The sequence below is a fragment of the Oncorhynchus keta genome, chromosome 23 (genome assembly GCF_023373465.1).
Source record: "Oncorhynchus keta strain PuntledgeMale-10-30-2019 chromosome 23, Oket_V2, whole genome shotgun sequence".
Classification (NCBI taxonomy): domain Eukaryota; kingdom Metazoa; phylum Chordata; class Actinopteri; order Salmoniformes; family Salmonidae; genus Oncorhynchus; species Oncorhynchus keta.
The window spans coordinates 12,104,631-12,119,071 of NC_068443.1; the positions used below are offsets into that span (position 1 = coordinate 12,104,631).

General features: G+C 44.8%; 2 protein-coding genes across 2 annotated transcripts; both read left to right on the top strand.

Moving 5' to 3' along the window:
• The first annotated feature begins 11 nt into the window (after positions 1-11).
• Positions 12-1,411, top strand: LOC118401799 (NADH dehydrogenase [ubiquinone] 1 alpha subcomplex subunit 13-like). The gene is made up of 5 exons (XM_035799398.2): positions 12-180; positions 496-574; positions 691-762; positions 885-954; positions 1,155-1,411. Exons 1-5 carry the CDS (start codon positions 87-89, stop codon positions 1,272-1,274), a joined length of 435 nt encoding a protein of 144 aa, XP_035655291.1. The 5' UTR covers positions 12-86; the 3' UTR covers positions 1,275-1,411.
• Positions 1,412-1,728: 317 nt separating this feature from the next.
• Positions 1,729-8,503, top strand: LOC118401798 (yjeF N-terminal domain-containing 3-like). Its single transcript, XM_035799397.2, has 6 exons — positions 1,729-2,784; positions 6,155-6,263; positions 6,351-6,458; positions 6,560-6,673; positions 7,157-7,307; positions 7,971-8,503. The coding sequence occupies exons 1-6, from the start codon at positions 2,729-2,731 to the stop codon at positions 8,162-8,164; spliced, it is 732 nt and encodes a 243-aa protein (XP_035655290.2). The 5' UTR covers positions 1,729-2,728; the 3' UTR covers positions 8,165-8,503.
• The last annotated feature ends 5,938 nt before the right edge of the window (positions 8,504-14,441 follow it).

The following is a 14,441-nucleotide window of genomic DNA, read 5'->3' on the forward strand; positions in this document are numbered from 1 at the left end:
CGCAGTTTAGCTCCCGCTGCTGTCACGCTCGAAGCAGAACACCTTGTGACGTCACGCTCCAGTCTGTTTTGGAGAAGGGGTGGAAGATGGCGGCGTCCAAGGTGAAGCAGGACATGCCTCCTCCGGGGGGTTACGGTCCCGTTGATTATAAGAGAAATCTCCCCAAAAGGGGACTCTCTGGTTAGTAAATTAATTACATTTGTATTGCGTTGTTTAACAGTTCGGAGTAGATCGTTTTATAGTCAGGCCTGTCAAACAAGAGACGCTAGCTAACGTTAGCTAGCAAATGTCTTGTCAAGTTTAATCATCTGTGTGATATTGTAAAACAAAAAAAGAGTTGTTCCCCTGTTTGTTATCCCAGTGCTGTATTTTATTCACAAATTACAACTGAGGTTGCACCACAATTCAAGTGCGTAAGTATATGGGTAGCACAGACAGGGTTTGGAGATGATCTTGATTAAATAAATTGCTGACCGTGAATATTCTAATTTTCAGGGTATAGCATGCTCGCCATTGGAGTCGGTGTCATGTGTTTCGGTTATTGGAGACTCTTCAAATGGAACAGGGAGAGGAGGTAAACATTTCCGTAATGGAGTTAATGTCACTGGCATTGATTCATTGTAACAGTTCAGGTCATTGAGGCGGGGTTTAATGACCTGCTTGCTGATCTTTTCTGATGGTGTGTTGTAGGCGGTTGCAGATTGAGGAACTGGAAGCAAGGATAGCTCTTCTGCCTTTGCTGCAAGCAGAGCAGGACCGGAGGTAAAATAAGCACCAACATTGACACACAATCAAATGCTACTTCAACCAGGTACAGGTAATTTATCAATTTTGGCCATGAATAATCAGTTGTTTTAGGAGCTCTGAATTTATTTCCCCAAAAGGCAACTACGGATGCTGCGGGAGAATCTGGAGGAGGAAGCAGTCGTAATGAAAGATGTCCCCGGCTGGAAGGCAAAGACATATGCTTGATTTTATTTGTGTCTAGACAGACAGATGTTTGTTTTATTTGTCAATTGTCATGAAGCTGCAGATGGTTGTTTTTCTAAATGTTCTAGAATAAGCACTTGAATGGAAGCAAATAACTCTCAGCAATGCTGCTTGATCTACAGTGATGAGGAATAATAAGCTCCTCCTTGTTTGTGTCTATTTAGGTGGGAGAGAATGTCTTCCACACAGACCGCTGGGTGGCCCCCCTCACAGAGGAGCTGTTTAACCTTAGACCCCGGGAAGAGCTTCTACACAAGCGCTTTGGCTTCCTGTGGTACGTGTAGTCGCCCCCAGTCCAACCGCGTCACTACAGTACTCCTCGGCTACTATACCAGTCACAGCCACTAACCTGTTGACCTGAGTCCACAACTCAACACAGCTTGTAAATGTTCTATATTAAAGTGATCTTTTCTGTACCTCATACTGGTTCTCTGTTTTATATCATTACTGAAGGCATATTACAGGTTAAACAGGATCTTGAATGCATTCTGTTCTATAGCCTACATATGGTTGTCATCAGGTTCAAGCAATTGTTTTTAGCTCAGAGGAAATTAATTTGCATAACAATGATAGTCTATCCAACATGGAAGCACATTTTCAAAGCACAGACCCAGTCCTTCCTTAACAAGATGCAATAGAAAAGGAAAACATTGTGTCCTTCAGGCAATGTGTAAATTGCCTGAATTAACAAGGGGTTGTCTGTGCAGCCCCACATTCCTTCCAGCTCACATGGACGGAGTGATTCTGTTGAGCGCTGCCAAACATTGGCTACTCTTCAGACTCCTTTAAGCCTTTTTGGGGAATTTCAACCAAAGAAACTTGTTTCCCGTTTTTAGTCTGCTATTCAGTGAGATTCAGTCATTGTTGTGTAAGGAGTATTAAAGTCTGGAAGTGTGAGTGTGTGTTGGGTAGACCACCCTGTGTGTTAAGCAGCTGCTCTTCATTGTGCTGGCACCTGTAATAACAGGAGGCCTGACTGGGCAGCGGCCAGTAGCGGCATGGACCATCGCCAAGCTTATTCAGGAGGGCACAATCATAACAGAATGCCCAGCCGCAAGATAGAACTGTGTTGTCTAGAACCGACTCTCGTGTGAAGTAGAATCTCTGATCTAAGGTCATTTGTGCATGCTATTATTTCCTTATGGTTAAGGTTGGGGCATGATAAGATGATCCTAGATCTGTTTCATGTTTCCCTAAATGTTGTCTCATTCAACAAAGAAAGTGGCCAGCACTGGTCACTGCACCCAGACTATGTTCAACATTCACACTGAAAGAATGAAACCTGTGACAGATGGAGTCTTTCCTTCAGTTACTTTCAGCCTCTCGCTGTTTCTAAATGACGCTGTCTTCTGTTGGAAACGCTGCTTCATTATGTGTAGATAAAGGAGTGAGAAGCATCAATGCTGTGATTTTATGTCCAGTTCATCAGTGGGGGCTCAAATTGGTAACTAAGTCCCTGCATCTGGCACACACCCCTCCCAGCTGCTTTGCTTTCCAGCTGTGTGTGTGTGTGTGTTACCCCTTGCTTTAGTTGGAATGAGCTGTTGACTTTGAACCAATCAGATTCGCCCACGGTAAGTCCTGGAAGGGCATTAACACTCACAGGATGTGTGCATCAATGTGAGTTTGGGAGACGAGAGACTAACAGAAGAAATAGCAAGGAAGAGAGCTAGACCAAAAAAAAATCTAATTTGCTCCAGAGTTACAATTTGCTCTCTCTCCGTCACATATTCCGAAGATGGACTACAGCTGTTCTAACCTAGAGACACTCAGAAAGCCTCTCCGCTACCTCAGGTGAGAATGAACACTGTCACACTCATGACTCTTTAAGGCATTGTTATCAATGGGTGGTTGTTTTTTCATTAGTAGTGTTTTAGGAAACTCAGCTACTTTGTCCCACAAAAAAGTCTTCATGAGTTTACCCAATTGTATGAATTGCTCTTAATTTCTCAAATACTTGCAACAGGAATTTGAAAAAATATGTTTCCTATGTTAATATTCAATATTCCAGAAATTGTGACTGAGACAGGTGTTAGATTGATCGTGGTGGTATGTTATGAATAATCCCACTGTGTGACATTTTGGAGGATTATTGTGGCCCCATAGGGATTAGGAAAGGGATTGGGAGGTCTTTACCTGCTTTTAGATGTGCTCTTTTAAATCAGACCAATCTAATAAAAATGTGGTAAAATATCAACGCAACATGTAAAGTGTTCCTATGTGTCATGATCTGAAATACAAGATCCCAGAAATTGTCCATATGCTCAAAAAAGGTTCTCTCAACTGTTGTGCACAAATTTGTTTACATCCCTGTTAGTGAACAATTTCTCCTTCACCAAGACAATCCATCCACCTGACAGGTGTGGCATATCAAGAAGCTGATTAAACAGCATGATCATTACACAGGTGCAGCTTGTGCTGGGGACAATAAAAGGCCACTCTAAAATGTGCAGTTTTGTCACATCACAATGCCATAAATGTCTTAAATTGAGGGAGCGTGCAATGTCCACCCCAGCTGTTGCCAGCTAATGTAATTTTAATTTCTCTACCATAAGCCACCTCCATCGTTTTACAAAATTTGACAGTATGTCCAACCGGCCTCATAACCGCAGACCAGTGTAACCACGCCAGATCTAGTTTCTTCACCTGCGGGATCGTCTGAGACCAGCCACCTGGACCGCTGATGAAACTGGGTTTGCACAACCGAAGAATTTCTGCACAAACTGTCAGAAACCGTCACAAAGGAAGCTCATCTGCGTGCTCGTCGTCCTCACCAGGGTCTTGACCTGACTGCAGTTTGGCGTTGTAACCGACTTCACCATTGAATCCCGGTTTCAACTGAACCGGGCAGATGGCAGACAAATCAAACTATGCACCGAATACAACACGTGCACACATGCACCGAATACAACACATGCACACATGCACCGAATACAACACATGCACACATGCACCGAATACAACACACGCACACATGCACCGAATACAACACACGCACACATGCACCGAATACAACACACGCACACATGCACCGAATACAACACACGCACACATGCACCGAATACAACACATGCACCGAATACAACACATGCACACATGCACCGAATACAACACATGCACACATGCACCGAATACAACACATGCACACATGTACCGAATACAACACATGCACACATGCACCGAATACAACACATGCACACATGCACCGAATACAACACATGCACACATGCACCGAATACAACACATGCACACATGTACCGAATACAACAAATGCACACATGCACCGAATACAACACGTGCACACATACACCGAATACAACACGTGCACACATGCACCGAATACAACACATGCACCGAATACAACACATGCACACATGCACCGAATACAACACATGCACACATGCACCGAATACAACAAATGCACACATGCACCGAATACAACACATGCACCGAATACAACACGTGCACACATGCACCGAATACAACAAATGCACACATGCACCGAATACAACACATGCACACATGCACCGAATACAACACATGCACACATGCACCGAATACAACACATGCACCGAATACAACACATGCACACATGCACCGAATACAACAGGTATACTGACAAGCCATTAACCAACAATGCAGTTAAGAAAGTACCTAAAAACAGTAATTAAAAAATAATTAAAGAGCAGCAGTGAACAACAAATCAAATGTATTTATATAGCCCTTCGTACATCAGCTGATATCTCAAAGTGCTGTACAGAAACCCAGCTTAAAACCCCAAACAGCAAGCAATGCAGGTGTAGAAGCACGGTGGCTAGGAAAAACTTCCTAGAAAGGCCAAAACCTAGGAATACACCTAGAGAGGAACCAGGCTATGTGGGGTGGCCAGTCCTCTTCTGGCTGTGCAGGGTGGAGATTATAACAGAACATGGCCAAGATGTTCAAATGTTCATAAATGACCAGCTTGTATGGCATTGTGTGGGAAACGGTTTGCTGACGCGATGGCAGTGGGGTTATGGTATGGGCAGGCATAAACTACAGACATTGAGCACAATTGTATTTTACGTAGAATGTATGCACACATGACTGTAAGTCGCTTTGGATAAAAGCGTCTGCTAAGTGGCATATATTATTATCAATGGCAATTTTAATGCACAGAGATACCATGATCCTGAGGCCCAATTGTTGTGCCATTCATCCGCCGCCATCACCTCATGTTTCAGCATGATAATGAACGGCACCATGTCGCAACGATCTATTCACAATTCTTTGAAGCTGAAAATGTCCCAGTTCTTCCATGGCCTGCATATTCACCAGACATGTCACCCATTGAGCATGTTTGAGATGATCTGGATCGAAGTGTACGACATCGTGTTCCAGTTCCCGCCAATATCCAGCAACTTCGCCCAGTCATTGTCGAGTGGGACAACATTCAACAGCCTGATCAACACTTATGCAAAGGAAATGTGTCGCCCTGCATGAGGCAAATGGTGGAGACACCAGATACTGACTGGTTTTCTGATCCACACCCTACCTTTTTTTTTTTTACAAGGTATCTGTGATCAACAGATGCATATCTGTATTTCCAGTCATGTGAAATCCATAGATGAGGGCCGAATGAATTTATTTACATTGACTGATTATATGAACTCAGTAAAATATTTGAAATGGTTGCATGTTGCATTTTATATTTTTGTTCAGTGTAGTATTTACAACGTTTTTTTCACAGAATACCTCATCCTCCAAACCCCTAAAAGAGCAAGTTTAGTGCAACATCCGAGACAAGGAAAATAAAAGACGAAGAAACCTTTAGAGGAACCAGTTGCAGCAATCCAGCCCCCCATGCCCCATTTTCTACTCCCCCTTGTTTCCCATACCCACCACCGGCTTCCAATCTGAGGCAAAGAGGCAGTGCTAGATACCCCCCAGAATCACTCATTCATTATGGATATATATACTGTTAACAGAGCTGTGTATTAGAGCAGGATTCACTGAAAGTTCAGCTCCTTGCTTCCTGATCTCATACAGGGTGGCCATTGATTAGACAGCAGTGATATAATACCCCCCCTCAGAGTTTAACCTCTTTCAGGACACTTATGTGTTCTCTCTCTCTGTTTCTCCTGACCTCTCCCTCCCTCCCTCCCTCCCTCCCTCCCTCCCTCAGTAATGAGGAGGCTGCGGCCTTGGAGGCAGAGTTGTTGGGAGAGTATCGCTTTGGACCGCAGCAACTGATGGAGATCTGGGGCCATGCCTGTGCCATCGCTATCACCAAGGTATGTGTTCTCTTTTTCTTCCTTTAAGGGGAGTTTTGAGTTAGGCAATTGAATGACATGATATACAACTTCTTTCCCTGTGTGCAGGCCTTCCCCCTGAGTTCCCTCAAGAGGCATCCTACAGTGTTGGTGATCTGTGGTCCCAGTCAGAATGGCTGTATTGGTCTGGCCTGCGCTCGCCACTTACGCATGTTTGTGGGTAACCTGCCAGTGAAGTGAATTTGTTTTTCTTAACTAACTAAAGGGCACTTCTTTGACACTCAGTCCCTCTTCCCCTCCATCTATCTCTGTGCCAGGACTATATGCCCACAGTGTACTACCCCAAGCGCTCTACTTTGGCCCTGCACCGAGACTTTACAGTACAGTGTGAGAAAACGGACATCCCTTTCCTCTCATTTCTTCCTGCAGAGGTAAGGGAACTACTACGAGCTAACCAAGGTTAATTTGTATTGTGTGGCCGTCAGACCACCATGCCATGATTTTGCAAAAAGAAACGAGACTCTCTAAAATGTGGAATGTTCACACGGGTTTTGTGTGAATGGTGCTCGCTCCCGAGTGGCTCACTACATCCTCAGTGCTAGAGGCATCACTACAGACCCTGGTTCAATTCCAGGCTGTATCACAGTGGTCTAAGGCACTGCATCTCAGTGCTAGAGGTGTCACTACAGACCCTGGTTCGATTCCAGACTGTATCACAACTGGCCGTGATTGGGAGTCCCATAGGGCGGCGCACAATTGGCCCAGTGTTGTCCGGGTTAGGTCTTGGCCGGAGTAGGCCGTCCTTGTAAATAAGAATTTGTTCTTAACCGACTTGCCTTGTTAAATAAAGATAGACAAATAAATGCCATTCTACTGGTTAGTGGACTGACTGACGTGTTTGTCTTGTCCTACAGGTGCAGCTGATAAACGATGCATATAACCTGGTGGTGGATGCCATCCTGGGGCCGGAGACAGAGCCGTCTGATATCAGTGAGCCCTACAGCAGCATCCTGCTCACCCTCAGACACATCCGTATCCCCATCGCCAGTGTGGACATCCCCTCAGGTAACCAAACCTACACACACCTGTCTGACAGCATCTACCTGCAGGGTTACTAGGGGCTAAAAAGCTATCCAAGTGTACTGTTATTTGTTAGGGCTGGTCTGATACCATGGACTTGTCTGATGATGGCACTTTTTTACGCTGCTGCTACTCTCTGTTTATCTTATTTGCATAGTCACTTTAACTATACATTTATGTACATACTACCTCAATTGGCCCGACCAACCAGTGCCCCCGCACATTGGCTAACCGGGCTATCTGCATTGTGTCCCTCCACCCGCCAACCCCTCTGTTACGCTACTGTTACTCTGTTTATCATATATGCATAGTCACTTTAACGATACCTATATGTACATACTACCTCAATAAGCCTGACTAACAGGTGTCTGTCTGTATGTAGCCTTGCTACTGTTAGTTTCAAATGTCTTTTTACTGTTGTTTTATTTCTTTACTTACCTACACACAAACAAACACACATACACACTTTTTTTTCTCTGCGCTATTGGTTAGAGCCTGTAAGTAAGCATTTCACTGTAAGGTTGTATTCGGCACATGTGACAAATAAACTTTGATTTGATGTCTTATTTTACTGCCAGTATCAGACAAACTCAAACGTCATACGATAATGTTGGATAAACTAATTGATTTCAGGGTGTGTCATTTCAGGGTGGGACGAGGCCAACGTTGACTGTATAAACCCGACAGTGCTCATCTCCCTCATGGCACCAAAGAAGTGTGCTGTCGGTTTCAGTGGGACACATTACCTGGTGGGACGCATCCTGCCCTATGACATCCAGAGGAAGTATGAGCTCAATGCACCAGAATACCATGGCACAGACTGTCTGGTTGAGCTAGGGTAAACAAACAGATGCTCTGTTTTTCCAAGGGTTTCATCAAATATTTAGAAGTGTAGACCTTCCTTCATCCTTGAGGTTCTCTACTGAGTAAATATTATTGCTTTTCACCAAACATTTCACATCAGATCAAGGGATGAAGGAAGGATGCCTTATTTGTAATGAGGATATTTAGCAGATATATCTTTCTTAGTGTAACAAGGAAATAGAGCTTTCTTTATATTCATCATCTCAGAAAACCGCTCAGATTCACCAGCTTGGTTCTAAACCGTGAGGAAGTTTGCAAAAGCTGTATAAAATATGATGTAACGTTTGCCAAAATAAACACGAGCTGTTAATAATTGATCTATGTTCATGTTTTGGTTTAGTGAAGAAAATAGTTGTTGAACATAAATTAAACAAAAGTATGTGTAATGTGGCATCTACACTGGGAGACTGCTCTCTGACACTATGTACCATCTCTTGTTGCTGTGCAAGGCACTTAACCCCCACAAAGTAGAACACTTGTTAGGCAACTGTATCAACCCTCAGTCTGGAGAGCCACTGTGTGTGTAGGATTTTGACCCAGCCTTATCAAGGTCCAGTTGAGCAGCTCATTTCTAAAATGTGGTTTGTTGAGGGGGACTGGAATAAAAGCCTGCACACTCAGTAGCTCTCCTGAAGGATGGTTGACCACCCTTGATGTAAAACATTGCAATAGTACAACCAAATAAGTTGTATGCTTTTTGAAATAATTCACTCATTCAATATAGCAAAGATCAAATGGCTATGGTAGGCTACAAATATTTTTATTCAGCTGAAGCCAGCCCATACATGTACCTTTTCTAGTTTAGTCATATTTACTTTAGCTACCTTAGAAGTGTTTACTTTGCATGCTGCTTAGCATCTATTGAGTTGCAATGTCCCATACATTGGATGCCCAAATCAACTGGAACTATCTACAAAACAAGTTAAGGCACATAATCCTAAAGAAATATCAATATTTCCCTAAAATTACTGATCGCAAATAACAAATTATTATTTTGATTCACGTGCCAATTCAACGTGATTGACCCGAATCCCAACTAATACAATGCGAAGTGAATCGTTCGTTTCGTCGAAAATAAGTGTTAAATTAATCGTTAAAAACTAAACCAGCTTTGTATGGCCTTTGTATCGCGCGTATCTGTGGAATGTTTGGGAGACGACGAAAACATTAACACATGCGAATAATAGCTAAACCGTTAAGTAGAGGCTACGTTTTTAATTGTTAGTCTGTTCTCTATCATATTTCATAGGCTAGGCCTGCCTACCTGCTACTGTAATGTGGGACCAAGTCACTATTATTCAATTCGCAAGGTCCGAGTCCCAAGGACAATATGTCAAGGCTTGAGTTCAAGTCATGCATTCTAAGAGCAAGTCAAGTAAAAAAAAAAAAAATGTATACATGCAATGACTTGTTCAACTACAAATCTTTGTATATTAATTGAGGCTACCAGACAGCCCTTTTCATAGGGACCTTGAAGCAGTTACAAGGGCATGAAATCAGCAGAAGGCCAGGCAGGTTGACGTGCTCAGTGTAGATGTATATACATGTCTTGGTGATCCAATGGTGAAAGTGCCATATCATACCAAATATACAAGTAGATTTACCAAATATACACAGACAACAGCCTCAGTATCAGGCTTGACCTGTCCTACCTGAACGGACACAGGTAGAGGGCAAGACTGTACAGCCTCCCCTTGAGGAAACCAAATGGACTCTGTCTGACAGGAGCTCCAACAGGTAGGCCTGCATAATATAAGCACTTGGAACACAGAACCATACAATTACCCAATTAGCAAATACAACCAATAAACTGGTTCTACAATATAAATGGCAATTTCCACATCCATTGTTACATTTGTCTTAATCAGACCTAATGATATTTCAACACCATGCATACATGGAAGGCTATGTGGAGTGCAGGCCACATAACCTATTTATATGCGCTCCTATCACACACACACACACACAACTAAAATGACACAAACACACGGAACTCTGACATAACCTGTGAAATATGAACAAGGAAACCATACAAATCAAATCAAATTTTATTTGTCACATACACATGGTTAGCAGATGTTAATGTGAGTGTAGCGAAATGCTTGTGCTTCTAGTTCCGACAATGCAGTAATAACCAACAAGTAATCTACCTAACAATTCCAAAACTACTGTCTTATACACAGTGTAAGGGGATAAAGAATATGTACATAAAGATATTTAATGAGTGATGGTACAGAGCAGCATAGGCAAGATGCAGTAGATGGTATTGAGTACAGTATATACATATCAATCAAATTGTATTTATATAGCCCTTCGTACATCAGCTGATATCTCAAAGTGCTGTACAGAAACCCAGCCTAAAACCCCAAACAGCAAGCAATGCAGGTGTAGAAGCACGGTGGCTAGGAAAAACTCCCTAGAAAGGCCAAAACCTAGGAAGAAACCTAGAGAGGAACCAGGCTATGTGGGGTGGCCAGTCCTCTTCTGGCTGTGCCGGGTGGAGATTATAACAGAACATGGCCAAGATGTTCAAATGTTCATAAATGACCAGCATGGTCAAATAATAGTAAAGCAGAACAGTTGAAACTGGAGCAGCAGCATGGCCAGGTGGACTGGGGACAGCAAGGAGTCAACATGTCAGGTAGTCCTGGGGCATGTTCCTAGGGCTCAGGTCAGTTGAAACTGGAGCAGCAGCATGGCCAGGTGGACTGGGGACAGCAAGGAGCCATCATGTCAGGTAGTCCTGGGGCATGGTCCTAGGACTCAGGTCCTCCGAGAGAGAGAAAGAAAGAAGGAGAGAATGCACACTTAGATTCACACAGGACACCGAATAGGACAGGAGAATTACTCCAGATATAACAAACTGACCCTAGCCCCCCGACACAAACTACTGCAGCATAAATACTGGAGGCTGAGACAGGAGGGGTCAGGAGACACTGTGGCCCCATCCGAGGACACCCCCGGACAGGGCCAACAGGAAGGATATAACCCCACCCACTTTGCCAAAGCACAGCCCCCATACCACTAGAGGGATATCTTCAACCACCAACTTACCATCCTGAGACAAGGCTGAGTATAGCCCACAAAGATCTCCGCCACGGCACAACCCAAGGGGGGCAACCCAGACAGGATGACCACAACAGTGAATCAACCCACTCAGGTGACGCACCCCCTGCAGGGACGGCTTGAGAGAGCCCCAGTAAGCCAGTGACTCAGCCCCTGTAATAGGGTTAGAGGCAGAGAATCCCAGTGGAGAGGGGAACCGGCCAGGCAGAGACAGCAAGGGCGGTTCGTTGCTCCAGAGCCTTTCCGTTCACCTTCCCACTCCTGGGCCAGACTACACTCAATCATATGACCCACTGAAGAGGTGAGTCTTCAGTAAAGACTTAAAGGTTGAGACAGAGTTTGCGTCTGACATGGGTAGGCAGACCGTTCCATAAAAATGGAGCTCTATAGGAGAAAGCCCTGCCTCCAGCTGTTTGCTTAGAAATTCTAGGGACAATTAGGAGGCCTGCGTCTTGTGACCGTAGCGTACGTGTAGGTATGTACGGCAGGACCAAATCAGAGAGATAGGTAGGAGCAAGCCCATGTAATGCTTTGTAGGTTAGCAGTAAAACCTTGAAATCAGCCCTTGCCTTGACAGGAAGCCAGTGTAGAGGCTAGCACTGGAGTAATATGATCAAATTTTGGGGTTCTAGTCGGGATTCTAGCAGCCGTATTTAGCACTAACTGAAGTTTAGTGCTTTATCCGGGTAGCCGGGAAGTAGAGCATTGCAGTAGTCTAACCTAGAAGTGACAAAAGCATGGATTAATTTTTCTGCATCATTTTTGGACAGAAAGTTTCTGATTTTTGCAATATTACGTATATTACATATGCAATATTACATATGAGATGAGTATGTAAACAAAGTGGCATAGTTAAAGTGGCTAGTGATACATGTATTACATAAGGATGCAGTAGATGATATAGAGTGCAGTATATACGTATGCATATGAGATGGATAATGTAGGGTATGTAACATTATATTAGGTAGCATTGTTTAAAGTGGCTAATGATATATTTTACATAATTTCCCATCAATTCCCATTATTAAAGTGGCTGGAGTTGAGTCAGTGTCAGTGTGTTGGCAGCAGCCACTCAATGTTAGTGGTGGCTGTTTAACAGTCTGATGGCCTTGAGATAGAAGCTGTTTTTCAGTCTCTCGGTCCCAGCTTTGATGCACCTGTACTGACCTCGCCTTCTGGATGATAGCGGGGTGAACAGGCAGTGGCTCGGGTGGTTGCTGTCCTTGATGATCTTTATGGCCTTCCTGTAACATCGGGTGGTGTAGGTGTCCTGGAGGGCAGGTAGTTTGCCCCCGGTGATGCGTTGTGCAGACCTCACTACCCTCTGGAGAGCCATACGGTTGTGGGCGGAGCAGTTGCCGTACCAGGCGGTGATACAGCCCGCCAGGATGCTCTCGATTGTGCATCTGTAGAAGTTTGTGAGTGCTTTTGGTGACAAGCTGAATTTCTTCAGCCTCCTGAGGTTGAAGAGGCGCTGCTGCGCCTTCTTCACGATGCTGTCTGTGTGAGTGGACCAATTCAGTTTGTCTGTGATGTGTATGCCGAGGAACTTAAAACTTGCTACCCTCTCCACTAACTGTTCCATCGATGTGGATAGGGGGGTGTTCCCTCTGTTGTTTCCTGAAGTCCACAATCATCTCCTTAGTTTTGTTGACGTTGAGTGTGAGGTTATTTTCCTGACACCACACTCCGAGGGCCCTCACCTCCTCCCTGTAGTAGGCAGTCTCGTCGTTGTTGGTAATCAAGCCTACCACTGTTGGGTCGTCCGCAAACTTGATGATTGAGTTGGAGGCGTGCGTGGCCACGCAGTCGTGGGTGAACAGGGAGTACAGGAGAGGGCTCAGAACGCACCCTTGTGGGGCCCCAGTGTTGAGGATCAGCGGGGTGGAGATGTTGCCTACCCTCACCACCTGGGGGCGGCACGTCAGGAAGTCCAGTACCCAGTTGCACAGGGCGGGGTCGAGACCCAGGGTCTCGAGCTTGATGACGAGCTTGGAGGGCACCTATGGTGTTGAATGCCGAGCTGTAGTCGATGAACAGCATTCTCACATAGGTATTCCTCTTGTCCAGATGGGTTAGGGCAGTGTGCAGTGTGGTTGAGATTGCATCGTCTGTGGACCTAATTGGGCGGTAAGCAAATTGGAGTGTGTCTCGGGTGTCAGGTAGGGTGGAGGTGATATGGTCCTTGACTAGTCTCTCAAAGCACTTCATGATGACGGAAGTGAGTGCTATGGGGCGGTAGTCGTTTAGCTCAGTTACCTTAGCTTTCTTGGGAACAGGAACAATGGTGGCCCTCTTGAAGCATGTGGGAACAGCAGACTGGTATAGGGATTGATTGAATATGTCCGTAAACACACCGACCAGCTGGTCTGCGCATGCGCTGAGGGCGCGGCTGTGGATGCCGTCTGGGCCTGCAGCCTTGCAAGGGTTAACACGTTTAAATGTCTTACTCACCTCGGCTGCAGTGAAGGAGAGTCCTCATGTTTTCGTTGCAGGCCGTGTCAGTGGCACTGAATTGTCCTCAAAGTGGGCAAAAAGTTAGCCTGCCTGGGAGCAAGACATCCTGGTCCGTGACTGGGCTGGTTTTCTTCTTGTAGTCTGTGATTGACTGTAGACCCTGCCACATGCCTCTTGTGTCTGAGCCGTTGAATTGAGATTCTACTTTGTCTCTGTACTGACGCTTAGCTTGTTTGATAGCCTTGCGGATGGAATAGCTGCACTGTTTGTATTCGGTCATGTTACCAGTCACCTTGCCCTGATTAAAAGCAGTGGTTCGCGCTTTCAGTTTCACGCGAATGCTGCCATCAATCCACGGTTTCTGGTTAGGGAATGTTTTAATCGTTGCTATGGGAACGACATCTTCAACGCATGTTCTAATGAACTCGCACACCGAATCAGCGTATTCGTCAATGTTGTTATCTGACGCAATAAGAACCATATCCCAGTCCACGTGATGGAAGCAGTCTTGGAGTGTGGAGTCAGCTTGGTCGGACCAGCATTGGACAGACTTCAGCATGGGAGCTTCTTTTTTTAGTTTCTGTCTTTAGGCAGGGTTCAACAAAATGTAGCCGTGGTCAGCTTTTCCAAAAGGAGGGCGGGGCAGGGCCTTATATGCGTCGCGGAAGTTTTTTAACAATGATCCAAGGTTTTTCCACCCCTGGTTGCGCAATCGATATGCTGATAAAATTT

What these genes read in the sequence shown, in the direction of transcription:
- LOC118401799 (XM_035799398.2), top strand. Translation starts at nt 87, where the DNA reads ATGGCGGCGTCCAAGGTGAAGCAGGACATGCCTCCTCCGGGGGGTTAC. An exon ending in CCCCAAAAGGGGACTCTCTG is followed by an intron (nt 181 to 495) that starts GTTAGTAAATTA and finishes TCTAATTTTCAG; the next exon opens with GGTATAGCATGCTCGCCATT. An exon ending in CAAGCAGAGCAGGACCGGAG is followed by an intron (nt 763 to 884) that starts GTAAAATAAGCA and finishes TTTCCCCAAAAG; the next exon opens with GCAACTACGGATGCTGCGGG.
- LOC118401798 (XM_035799397.2), top strand. Translation starts at nt 2,729, where the DNA reads ATGGACTACAGCTGTTCTAACCTAGAGACACTCAGAAAGCCTCTCCGC. An exon ending in AAGCCTCTCCGCTACCTCAG is followed by an intron (nt 2,785 to 6,154) that starts GTGAGAATGAAC and finishes TCCCTCCCTCAG; the next exon opens with TAATGAGGAGGCTGCGGCCT. An exon ending in CTCGCCACTTACGCATGTTT is followed by an intron (nt 6,459 to 6,559) that starts GTGGGTAACCTG and finishes TCTCTGTGCCAG; the next exon opens with GACTATATGCCCACAGTGTA.